General features: G+C 32.9%; 1 protein-coding gene and 1 pseudogene across 2 annotated transcripts; one reads left to right on the top strand and one right to left on the bottom strand.

Annotated features, from left to right (window-relative positions):
- Positions 1–341: 341 nt before the first annotated feature.
- LOC137821405 (ferrochelatase-1, chloroplastic/mitochondrial-like) lies at positions 342–4,280 on the top strand (annotated as a pseudogene). The gene is made up of 9 exons (XR_016515612.1): positions 342–686; positions 1,919–2,192; positions 2,315–2,458; positions 2,616–2,717; positions 2,889–2,992; positions 3,075–3,201; positions 3,306–3,458; positions 3,567–3,667; positions 3,748–4,280. The product of XR_016515612.1 is annotated as a ferrochelatase-1, chloroplastic/mitochondrial-like (transcript).
- A 652-nt stretch (positions 4,281–4,932) lies between these two features.
- Positions 4,933–10,095, bottom strand: LOC137822500 (vacuolar protein sorting-associated protein 2 homolog 2). The gene is made up of 11 exons (XM_068627394.2): positions 9,896–10,095; positions 9,511–9,555; positions 7,620–7,654; positions 7,483–7,533; positions 6,996–7,100; positions 6,857–6,928; positions 6,392–6,463; positions 5,654–5,734; positions 5,531–5,566; positions 5,378–5,436; positions 4,933–5,236 (listed from the first exon to the last, which is right to left on the bottom strand). The coding sequence occupies exons 1-11, from the start codon at positions 10,083–10,085 to the stop codon at positions 5,173–5,175; spliced, it is 810 nt and encodes a 269-aa protein (XP_068483495.2). The 5' UTR covers positions 10,086–10,095; the 3' UTR covers positions 4,933–5,172.
- Between the last annotated feature and the right edge of the window lie 2,795 nt (positions 10,096–12,890).

Genomic DNA, 12,890 nt, shown 5'->3' with positions numbered 1-12,890 from the left:
AAAACTAGCAAAAATTAATGATTATTTTAATAAAATTTTAAGAAAAGCTAGTAATTATTTTAAAATTTTAAAATGTCCAACTGTAATTTAACAAAACCTAAAAGAAGATAAGTGTAACTTTTCATAAATTATGGCTAATAATAATTAAAAAAATATGTTCAAATGCTTGGTAGTAGAAAACTTGAGTTTTACACAAGAAATAATAGATTTGTTTCTCAGGTGGATTTATAAAAAAAATTATAGTCTAATATTAATTCAAAACAAAAGCATATTTAATTTTAAAAAATCACACAAGCCCCCTTAAACAATAATAATAATAATAATAGTAATAATTTTGTCCTGCACATGTGCCTAACTCCATTGCAGATACTCTGTTCCGTTCTGTATTCTCTTCTGCTCTTCAATTCAGCATCTCAGTTTCAACCAATAACAAGAAACAAACAAGCCTCAGAAGAGAAGAGAACAGAAGAGATGCAGTTTCCTTACGCGATGGTGTGTTCTTCGAACCAGAACAGGAGCATGGAGGCTCATTCCCTGCTCAAGAGGGAGGGTTTCGACGTGTCTTCTTACGGCACTGGTGCCCACGTGAAGCTCCCGGGTCCCTCCCTCAGGGAACCCAATGTCTACGAATTCGGAACCCCTTACAAGTATATGTACGATGACCTCCGCAGAAAAGACACTGATCTGTATCCTCTTCTCTCTTTTTCTTCGTTTTTCTTTCTACCCTTTCTCTCTCTTTACCCCAAAATCAAATCCCCAGCTCGTGGGGTTGCTTCAACTAAAAAAAGATTCCACCTTTTCAGCTTCAACATTTCACTCTCACGAGTTTTGTTCATTTCAATTTTGTTCATAAACTTGGATTTTGTGCTCTTTTGTGTGAGTTTTATTTAAATGGGTGTATAGGGTTTTTTCTAGTGAACTTACGATGAGTGTATTGACTTTTATAATTATTATCATTGAAGTTCTACTTGTACGATTTTTTATTGGTTGGCAATATAGAGTTTTTTTTATGCTAACAGACATAGAAATTAAACTGGTGTTTATTTGGGGCAATTGAAGCAAAACAAAAGAAAATCAGTTCCTTTAAATATTTTTTTTTTTGAATTAGTTGTTTTGTATTTGCTGCACTAGGTGGGGATAGTTTTGATGGAGTGAGTAACTTATCTTCACCGTGATACCAAGTGGAGGGAATTTTTTGTAGGGGTTGAAGGAGCAAATGGGCTAGTATTGTTAAGTTCTTATTTGATTGTGTGTTGTTTGGGTTTATAGAGTAAGATATTGAGTTAAGGCGGTCAAATGGTGGTGGTTTGGATAGTTTGCATGGGGTCATAGGTATACGTTTCATTGTTGTCATTGTATGCACAAGAAAAGACTAAGATACTGAGTTGATGATCGCATTAATTTATGTTATGTATGCCTATCTGTTTTTATACTTACACGCATGTTGGGTAATGAGTTTACTCTGCACTCGCATTAAGTTCTTCCAAATGTCTCCCATTTAAGTTCTGGTTTTGAGCATTAGCCAGCTTGCTAAACCACTTGTGTTGTAAGACTCTGCTACTTTATTTATTTCAATTGTCAGAATGTTTTCTTGAGGTCGAAATTACTCTCTACAATCGTGAAGAACATACATCATAATGCTGGCAGTTCCATCTATTATAATGCCTCATCCACTAGGTTGGGATTTTTCTCTAGTAGATGGTTTTTGATGTTATTATTATTATTGCCTTTGAACTTTACTGTTGTTTTGTCTTTGATATGGCCAAGCTAAGTTAATTTAATTTGCAATTTTCTATGTAATGCTGAATTTATCACTTGTAAAGTTTGCTATCTAAATGCTTGGTCACTCTTAATTTTCAGGTTATGTTCTGATATCCGAAATTCTGGCCTGTGTTGATTGCCATTCAAATTGTAACAGGTCTACATCTCAAGTGTCTTTGTTTCTGTGTTCTGACTCCACCAATAGAAGAAATGGCCTGCTTGGTGGACCACTTTGTGTGAACCCTTCTGGCAGGAGAAACCTAGTTGGTCCAGCTTCTTATTCTGTGGAGACAAGTGCTTATGATGTGGCTGCCTTAGAACCTCCTACGCATGTTGCTGAAGAAAAAGTTGGTGTGCTACTTCTCAATCTTGGAGGACCAGAGACATTGAATGACGTTCAACCTTTTCTGTTTAATCTTTTTGCAGATCCTGTATGTTAAGTTTGTTTGTGTTTTTTCTACGGTTGGTTATTTTATTCTGTTCCTGTAAATTCCATAGTGGCCTTAGTACATTCATATAATTTGAATGCTATGTGCTTCTTGTATTGCAACAGGACATCATTCGTCTTCCAAGATTGTTTAGGTTTCTCCAGCGACCACTGGCAAAATTGATTTCTGTACTTCGGGCTCCTAAATCTAAGGAAGGGTATGCTGCTATTGGTGGTGGCTCTCCTTTACGCAAAATTACAGATGACCAGGTAGAGTTCAATTTTTTTGGTTTTACCATTATATGCCGCACTGTTTTTCTGCAACAAGAATTCTTTGTTGGCCCTTTTCCTGTTACAATCAATAAAAGTTATCTGTATGGGTAATTTTTCTGGAACTAATGAAGCTTAATTCATTGTGCTTGTGCAGGCACTTGCAATAAAAAAGGCTTTGGAAACGAAGGGCCTCTCTTCAAATGTTTACGTGGGGATGCGGTACTGGTATCCATTCACCGAGGAAGCAATTCAGCAAGTCAGTTTTTCTCCTGCTTTTTTGCCTTTCTTCATTATTCTCCCACACATCCATTTTCTCTTTTCATAACTAAATAACATACTGGACAATTAATTATGAATTATATTATTCTGGGCTCAAGTGGCTCACCTTTTACTTGAGTCTAAAATCAAAGCTTGTCTTGCATGACAGATTAAGAGGGACAGAATAACAAGGCTTGTGGTACTACCTCTTTATCCGCAATTTTCTATATCCACAACTGGATCAAGCATCCGCATTCTTGAGCAAGCATTCAGGTATTGCTTATTCACACTTCATGATGAATGCCCTTAGTGATTCTAGGATTATTCTTTTATCAACTGATATCATTTAATTCAGGGAGGATGCCTATTTGTCTACTCTTCCTGTTTCCATTATAAACTCTTGGTATCAACGAGAAGCTTACATTAAGTCAATGGCTGACTTAATTGAGAAAGAGCTCCAAAGCTTTTCTGAACCAAAAGAGGTAGATTATTATTGTGTTGAATGCTTTCAACTTGCCTCTTACATAAATTGAAGGCTGCGTGATGTATTTTACTGCAGTCTGAACCATAGTTTTTTTCTGTGTAGGCAATGATATTTTTCAGTGCCCACGGTGTACCTGTCAGTTACGTTGAGGATGCTGGGGATCCGTACCGAGATCAAATGGAGGATTGCATTTTCTTGATCATGCAAGAGTTGAAAGCTAGAGGAGTTAGTAATGAGCACACTCTTGCTTATCAGGTTCCTTTTGATTATGAACCCTTTGAACTTAACTTTTCTGGCATCTTGAGTTAAATGGAGATTTCATATTTTAATGCTGGCTTGTATTCTTGTTGGATGAATTTTCAGAGTCGTGTGGGTCCTGTACAGTGGCTGAAACCATATACGGATGAAGTTCTTGTTGAGCTTGGCAAAAAAGGTGTAAGGAGTCTTTTGGCTGTTCCCGTGAGGTACACTATTATTATGAGTAGTGTCTAAAGTTATGAATATACGAAGAGAGTAAAAGTAATCATGTGTTATTTTATCCCAGCTTTGTGAGTGAGCATATTGAAACTCTTGAAGAAATTGACATGGAGTACAAGGATTTGGCTCTTGAATCTGGCATCAAGAATTGGGCACAACCCCTTCCTTCATCACTGATTTGGCTGATGCAGTAATAGAAGCTCTCCCGTCGGCAAAAGCAATGTATCCACGTATCAGCACTTCTGAAGATGTTGACCATGACCATGACCCTCTCAAATATTTCATCAAGTTCTTCTTTGGTTCATTCTTGGCATTCATCTTCTTCTTCTCACCCAAAATGATCATGGCATTCAAGAATCATGTTATTTAGAAGGAATAGAATCTGCTTCCTGAATTCCATCCGCAAGCATATACAGATGAATAGCAAAAATAGTTTGATTGAGAATAAGTACAAAATATATAAAATATTCACTTAAATATAAATTGTATTCATTGTTGATGAAATACATAATTTCAGCAAGTCCAGAATACAAGAATTATCAATTAAAAAGATACATAAATAATATATAAACATTAATGTCATTACAATTTTTTAGTCTATATATCTCAAATAATCGTGTATAATTATTATCCTTCATTAACAATAGTTACATCTCATAAATATACTAATGGTTGTAAAATATGTGTTGTTACACTGATAGAAAAAGAATTAATAAAATTTATTCAGTCAAATTTGTTAAGACAATTATGGATTGTTTGTTAGTTGTTGTTCTCATCAATAAATATTATTCATATGATATTTTATTAACTGATTTAAAATTAAAACAAAATCAAATTGGGATCATGTTTAAAACAATAAAATAAAATTTAAAATTATTGTAATAAATAAATAAAATAAAGTTATTAAACCCAAAATGATTAATAGTGACGTTTTTTTTTCAGATAAACACGTTTTAAAAAAGTTATCCAAATAAATTTCTCTTCATTTTAACTTTGAAACCATATTTGTTTACCATTATAAAAAAGTCAACATAATCAATAATGTAGTATTTTTAAACAAGAATTAGTATAGAAAAAAATGAAATCACCGATTATGTAGTAATTTTTGAGCATGAATTGTAAGGAAAAACATGAGTGTGTCAACTTTTACTATATATATATTTCACTTCATTCTTGGATGGAAATCACTTGCATTGAATTTTGCGCTGTCTCTTTTTTTCACATAATCAGTCTCTTTCTTTCATATAAAAAATAAGCCAGAAAAAAATATTTATAAAACACCCACATACACATTTACAAATTCCCAAATTTTAATAAAGTTTTGGAACAGTCTAAAATATCCAGTATATTTTTACCAGTTCTTCATGTCCAAACACAAGCGCATGAATTTTTTAAATTATATTAGGTGCAATAGTATAATCTCTGCATTGCTATAGTGTATACAACGATTTGTACATTAAGAAACACATAGGTGAGCAACTGTAGCAGATATTTATATTCTTCGAAGAGAAGCCAATCTCTTTTCAAGTTCTTCAACATCTTTGGATTCTTCTGATCTGCATCCAGAAAGAAATTTTTCTCTTAAAGTACCAGTCAACTCAACAAAAGAAAGTGTTTTAAAAGTTTTAACTGAAAGATCGAACAAGTTGAAGGATAATCTAACACAAAACAGTGCAGTATAAAAGGTTAAAATGTACCTTGGAGCAACATTTTCAGTATTCCTTGAAGCAATTCGCCCTTTTGGAGCAGAAGATAACTAGCATCATAAGAGACCAACATCAGGCTCAACATTCAGAAAACTAAAGTAATGAAAAAATTAGTGCAAAGACAATGCTGTGTCCAAAACCAACCTGGGATGCAATATCCACTCCAATCTCATCAAGAACCTGTCATGAATAAAATGAAAATGTTAGAAAAAGGGAATACTTGTAATAGCAGGCTGTATAATTAAGAAGTTGGTTATTTATATTCACCTGGTTAGTGAGCTCTTCCGTTTCTTCCTCAGCTTCATCTTTGTCTAAAGTTTCATCAATAGATTCTGACATCATCTCAATCTGCAAATATTATAGATTATGTTATAAACTTATGAAGCAAAGGAAAATATCGTCAAATGCCATCAGGCAGGCATCACAACTGTTTGCCAAGGATGCCTTTTGTTTTGAAAATTTATGTTTTGTTTTTAATAAAAAAAAAGTGCACTCTAAAATAATCCTTTCCAGCTCCATAGTCCTCAGCTTCATTGTTTTCGTTCCTATTTGGTTACATGTTTTTCTTCATTCAACTGTTATTTTATTGTTGTTCCTTCAATCAATCTTCTAGTTAAATATATTGATATTAGATATTGATAATGAAATTGACATATTCTCTATTAACCACCGTGCCCTTGGATGGACCAAGCCAGAGTGACACCATTGAAAAAACACTGAACAGAGAATTTAAATAACAGTAATTTATGCTGAAGTGAAAAACAAATAACTTATTCAATTTTTAGTGTGCAAAACCCTCTTTCATGAACTGAGAGTTGCTATTGTAATGCCAACCAATAGACACCAATGTTGATCCTTCTAACAACGTAACAATAATGACAAGTTGTTCAGGCAACTGGGTTAAATGCTACCTAATGAAGACTAAACTGGATCATAGTTTAAAATAAAAAGCTACCACTAATGCATGAGAACACATAAGAAATCTTGGTTAGAAGGGTAAATTACCGTCATGTCCAATTGTGCTGATTGCTTTTGGAATTCTCTGATCACTTTCACCTGTTTTGCCGGTGCCATTTGCTGAGAAGAAAAGATAACGCATCGATTTTAGTCATGTCTGGAAAAAATCCATCAATTTCACAAAAGAATCTCACATATATGAACTTTTGATTCAGTGACAACGTAAAATTGCTGAGAGAAGCCACTGTAGGTTACAGTCAACACAGCCAACGGGAGCTAGGTAACTTTTAACACAGGGTCTTATTATGCTCAGTTCGCTTCCTTGGCAATGGCATGTCAAGTTCAAGACATTTTGGCCTTTAAATATTCAAGTCTATATTAAGATTGTTTTACTGCCAAGGAAAGGGAGCTTGAATAACAAACTGACTGCATTGCACATTTAGTACCAATGAATAAAAGAATTGCATTCCATAATTTGAGTGATATGATGTAGAATCAGTTTGGGTAATATACCTTATTCATTGCCACCATTGCTTTAGTTGCACCCTTCATTCCTGTGGAGATTGAAGTGCTTGCATATAATGCCTGCAAAAGAAATTTGGAAATTGTGAAAAATTAAAAATCCTGTTATCGTTAAAATTAAATCACATACCTGCGTGTGAGTTGCTACACCCCTGATCTGAGCACGACTTCCCTGCAAATTGGTTATCTGTTGACGTAACCTAACCAGTTGACGAGCTAAGATTTTGGTGGCAGCCTGTAACCCAACACTTCTTTATTCAGTATTGCTATGTTGCTAATATCATGAATATCAAATCAAACATGTTTATACACACAAAACACACACACATAACAGTATCATAGAAATAGGTAAATGATGTTACTTATGAAGCTCAAATTAACGTATAAATTAGGCTGTTGAATGACATAAACTAATATACTATCATTCCCCGCAGACAAATGGTGGAGAATACACCAGTGAACTGGAAATCCAAAGTGAGATGAGATGAAACCACAGATATACAACAGATTAAAAGATTATTATCAATATGATCTGTGGAGCACATAGACACAAAACAAGCATGGTTTTATGGCACATAAGCAATTGTGGAGGAGATGCATTTAGATGAGAAACGTACTTCATTTCCTGTTTTTGCTTCTCTCTTAATTTCTGCAACCAATTTTTTTTCCTGCAATTAACAAGGTGGTGAAGCACTAAAAGGAAATATGAAACAGAAAGAAAATCACTAAGAATGTCACTGTTATCATTATGTACCTCCATCTGAAGTGATGTTATCTCTCTTTCAATTCCTACAAGGGCAAATAAAAGAAAAAGGAAACAAACATAAGTGTTGCCTTATGGAAATATGAACTAAATTTGAAACCAACCAATACCTTTAAATGTACATCCCAAAGATAAAAATAACAAGAAAATGAAGAGAAGAAAACAGAGAAGAACAATACACATGAGTGCCACTACATTAAAATTAGAAAACAATATCGAATGTCAAGCCTTACTAATTACTACTAATATTTTTAAAAGTACAGCCACATATGATATAGACCATTAGTGACACCCAACCTATGTTGATGCCAATGTTTGGAAAGAAATCCTTTAAGAAGAAATACATATGTAATTTGAGTATTATTTTGGTGTCCATCTTTTCTGTTGATCCTAGCCATCAAGCATTTCATTTGCTTCTAGTTTTTTTTTTTTTTTTTAATTTGAATGGAATTTTAAACATATATTATGGAATTAGCCATTAATAATGTTTGAGAAATCACATCAACTAGAGATATGACCAAGTTATGGTATATAAGTGGGTGTTAATCTCACCTTACAAATCACTTTTGTGAGATTAAGTGAAGCTTAAAGTCCATTTTCTAAAATGCCATCAGAACTTATTCTAGTTAGGTATGTTGAGTCTATTGTGCCATCCATTATCGGCCCTTTCTAATCCCACACTCAAGATTCTAGTCTTCCGCATGAGGGAGTACGTTGGAAATCTCAAAACGACCAAAGATATAACCAAATTATAGTTTATGAGTAGGTGTAAACCTTACCTTACAAGTTAGTTTTGTGAGGTTGAGTTAAGCTTAAAGTATACTTCCTAAGAAATAATAACAAGTATCATACCCATCAAGCACAAACCTCCTTCCAAAAATATTAAACTATACATGCAGGAAATTATAAAAATCATAGCACAGGCAAACAATATAAGGAAACAAAAATGATTGGTCAAAATTCAAGGCAAGGGTTTTAAAGGAAAACCATTAGGGAGATATAGATTACAAGAAACCATTAAGGTAAAGAGTGAGCTACTTAGGAGCAAGGAGTAAGGACAAAATTAAAGTTGAGAAACAGAAATATTGTTGAAAGTTGAGGTAGCCTGGACTTATGTATATCAGCCTGAATATTTTCTACTAAAAATTAACACGGGCTAATCAAATGGAACTACCAATTGGTCTATTGGTAGGCACGGGAACCAACTGAAAACAAATATAATGTTAGGATTTAAGATTATGACCTTCACAATAAATCAGTAGTATTTCTGTTTGATTTATATAAACAATTATGGTGGTTGAGAAGCAAAAGGTAGACAACAATTAGCAACTTTTCCTTTTCACAAATATTAAAGAAAATAATATTTGAAAAGATCAACCAAAATAGTTTGCACGGGAAATTTTAGTTGTACACTTGCATAAAATTGTTTGCTACATTCTCCTATAACTAAATGATTTAACTACTTCTAGCCATCCCAACTATTTTATCACATGAAGTATGTTTGCCTCGCACGATATACATTATATTCAAAAAGGAAATTCACTAGCATTAACACAAAAAGTATTCTTGTAATTCATTAATTGCCAGTGTACATGATCTGGGTCTCGCAGCTGAATTCATAAATTGATTTTATTTTTGTAATTACGCGAATCCTATGTGGTTCCAAGTTTATTCTATTCGAGGAAATCAAGAGTGAGGGAGAGATTACACACAGAAGTAAGGCACAGATTGGATGAAAGTACCATTGTACTCAAGGCAAGCAAGTTAATTATTTACTATTTGGAAAAAATACACATCTCAACGAAGCAATCCCCATTACAAGAGTTATACAAGCAGATAGTGAATGTACAACTTCTGAATCAGCAACCATTCAAGTAATTACCTCTGGTCGCAACAGCCATTTCCCTCTTACTTGACCGCAGAGCTTCTGTCATAAAAAACAAAACAGACGCAAATGAGTGCCACTACCCACACAATAAGAAATTCAACTCTGCAACTTCCTTTACAACTTTCATCAAATTCAAACAATACCACAAAATATGGACCAAAAAAAATGACACCAATTCTACAAAATTAGCAGCACAAAACCCATAACGTTTTAAAAATTCTAAAGACCCGGGTGTATCTTCCCAAAAAAAACTAGATCCAATTCTGAGAGGAAAGGAAAGTTCGAATTCTGAACGCAAATCCAAAGCTTTACGGTAAAAGGGAAATAAAACAATGTGGAAAATTTTGAAAGATAAAAAGAGAAAGAAAAAGGGGTGCACCTTTGGGAGAGGTTTTCTTCTTGAATATGTTCATGTTGGCGTTGATCTTGGAGATGAGAAACCCTAATTGAAGAGGGAGCAGAGTAGAAGGAGACACAGTGCAGAGTGTGAAGTGATTGTAGCAAACAGAAAGAAAGTGAAGAGAAGAAAGGAAAAAAGATGCTTCGAGGAGCGTGCCACGTGTCCACATATCTAACGGTTCTCCTCTAACTAGCCGTTACACCTTTGGTTGAGTCAAGTGCAAATCGCGTTTCGAGTTTTTTATTACATTTTTTAGTCCGTTACGAATGCTTTGATGTTATTGAACTATATGATACTTCCTCAATTTAATTATTATTTTTCAGATGCTTAATTTAATTATTATTTATGAGAGTGCTCAATTTAATTATTAGTGTAACGATAATATAATTTTTTTATATTGTATAACAATCGTAGTTTACTATATGTAATGTTGTTAATTTTATAATTACTATTTTAAAAATTATTGGCATGATGATTTTAAATTAATTGTTGATATAAATCATTTATACTGACGAATAATGAAAAACAGAATTAGTTTTCTATAAAAAAGATTATACATTTAATACATAATCACTATTTATAAACAAGTGTGAATATATATTTGTGTCCGATATTTTTTTTATTAATTTTATCATTTATTAATATAGAATTAGTGTTCTTTGATAAATTTAATATAATAACAATTGATATTCACTTTTGAAGACCTAACCACATATAGTATTATATTAAAAGTAATATAATAATACTTTTATTGAATTCCTACCTTCAGAATTTCAGAATATTAGGAAGGATTGATGTTCAACTTTGTAGGATTATTAAATTTACTATTTACACTTCTCTCAAAAGTAGTTTGAAGTGAGCTTCAAGCCTTTTATACCAATGACACAATGTGCACCAAGATCTCTTTAACATTTATTGTTTTATAAAGTCTTAAGTGTCATTTCTATGTTTATCTTGGGTTGCTTCTTATTGCTTTACATGATTTTATTGAGTTCCTTCCTTTATCTATAAATATAAAGATTTTCTATTATATAAGATATTAATTATCCGGTGGTGGAGGTTAGGTGGTCAAAGTCACACTCGAATTATTACACTTGGGTTGACACACTCTTAAGTGGAAAGAGTTGCATCCTGACGATCAGTTATAACTTTTGACCTAGTGATACGTGTTTGATTCAACAATTGGTGCAAGAGTTAAGTTCAGGAGTTTGATTTCCAACAAAATAATTGTTGAGGGAAAAGTTGTTGTAGGTGACATCAATTGCTTGTGGTGAAAACCAAGTGAAACAAGTCACAATCGAATCATGAAACTTGGATTGGTACTCTCTTAAGTAGGAAGTGTTATACCCTAATTATTAATTATAAATTTTGACTTAGTGGTAAACACTTAATCCAATATTTTCTCCCTTATGATATACTTGCTTGTTTTTGTTATCTTATATTCCTATTCCTAAGCCTTTAGGTGAAACTTTATCCCACTTAGAGTGGCGGCAAGTAACGATTGATGAGACGTGTGACCTTTAAAGTAATGGTACTTAAGAGTCGGTACCTCTTCCAACTAACAAATCCATTGTAAAGGTCGATGGTTTTACACTCTTAAAATAGGACTTGATGGTAACATTTCTCACTATAAAGGTCAATTGGTTGTTAAAAGATACACACAAATATATGGTCAAAATTATACTGACGATTTCTCTCCTATTGCAAAAATGACATCTATTTAACCTCTCTTTTCCATTGTAGCTATTCACCATTGGACTCTGTCTCAACTTGACATAAAAGATGTATTTCTACATGGTGAACTTTAAGAATAAGTATACATTGAACAATATCCTTGATTTGTTGCTCAAGGGGAGTCATTCAATATGGTATATCACCTATGTAGGCCCTTATATGGAGCAATCATATTGTGCATGACTTTCATACTATCATACAGTTGTTTAGAGTGATACAAAGTAATGTTGATATTTTATGTTTTGTCACCATTCTCCCTAAGGATTAATTTCTCATTGTATGTGGATGACATTGTTGTGACAATTAGTGATAAGGATGTTATTAAAAAACTAAAACAATATCTTGCTAAAAAAATTTAGACGAAAGATCTTAGACATTAAAGACATTTCCTTGGTATAAAAGTGGCACAATTTAATGGTGGTTTAGTGATATCTCAAAGAAAATACTCGACATTATAGAAGAAACAAAAATGATGAAGGCTAGGGATGTAAACACTCCAATGGTTCCAAGTTTGTACCTAACTAAAGAGAATCTTATTCTGATCGTAGGAGATACAAAAGGTTAGTTGGGAAGCTAAATTACTTCACCGTGACTCGTCTTGACATACCAATTTTTAAACTCTTCTTGTCAAGACTATTGTAATGTAGTTGTACAAATCCTAAAATATATTAAGAAGACACATGAAAAATGACTCATTTATGAAGATAAAGGAAATACTTAAATTGTTAAGTATTTTGATACTATATGGTCAGGTTCACCAAACAATAGACGTTCCACTTTAGGGTACTAAGTTTTCTTTGGAGGTAATTTAATATCATTGAAAAGTAAAAAATAAAATGTTGTTCAAGATCAAGTATAGAAGTAGAATATAGGACAATGTCATTAGTCACTTGAAAATTCATATGACTAAAGAAAATCCTCAAAATTTAAATTTGAATAAAGTTTCCAAATGCACCTTATGTTTCACAACTAGGTAATACTATACATTGTCTCTAATCCTATTTTTCATGAGATGACCAAACATATTGAGCTAGATTATAATTTCATAAGAGAAAATATGAAGCCTGGAAACATCACCATTAAATTTGTTAACTCTAAAGAAAAATTGACTAACATATTCACCATTTCTTCAAGAGAACTAATGATCGATTATATTTGCAACAAGATGAGCACATACTATCGATATGTTCCAACTTGAGAGAGTATTATAATTATATAAATAAGAAATTTATTCTATATA

This window comes from Phaseolus vulgaris, chromosome 9, assembly GCF_051622355.1.
Source record: "Phaseolus vulgaris cultivar YP4 chromosome 9, ASM5162235v1, whole genome shotgun sequence".
Lineage (NCBI taxonomy): Eukaryota > Viridiplantae > Streptophyta > Magnoliopsida > Fabales > Fabaceae > Phaseolus > Phaseolus vulgaris.
Note: the sequence above shows the minus strand (reverse complement) of the source record. Positions and strands in the feature narration are given on the sequence as shown.

What these genes read in the sequence shown, in the direction of transcription:
- LOC137822500 (XM_068627394.2), bottom strand. Translation starts at nt 10,085, where the DNA reads ATGTGGACACGTGGCACGCTCCTCGAAGCATCTTTTTTCCTTTCTTCT. An exon ending in TAACATCACTTCAGATGGAG is followed by an intron (nt 7,534 to 7,619) that starts GTACATAATGAT and finishes TGTTAATTGCAG; the next exon opens with GAAAAAAAATTGGTTGCAGA. An exon ending in CAATGGTGGCAATGAATAAG is followed by an intron (nt 6,464 to 6,856) that starts GTATATTACCCA and finishes TTTTCTTCTCAG; the next exon opens with CAAATGGCACCGGCAAAACA.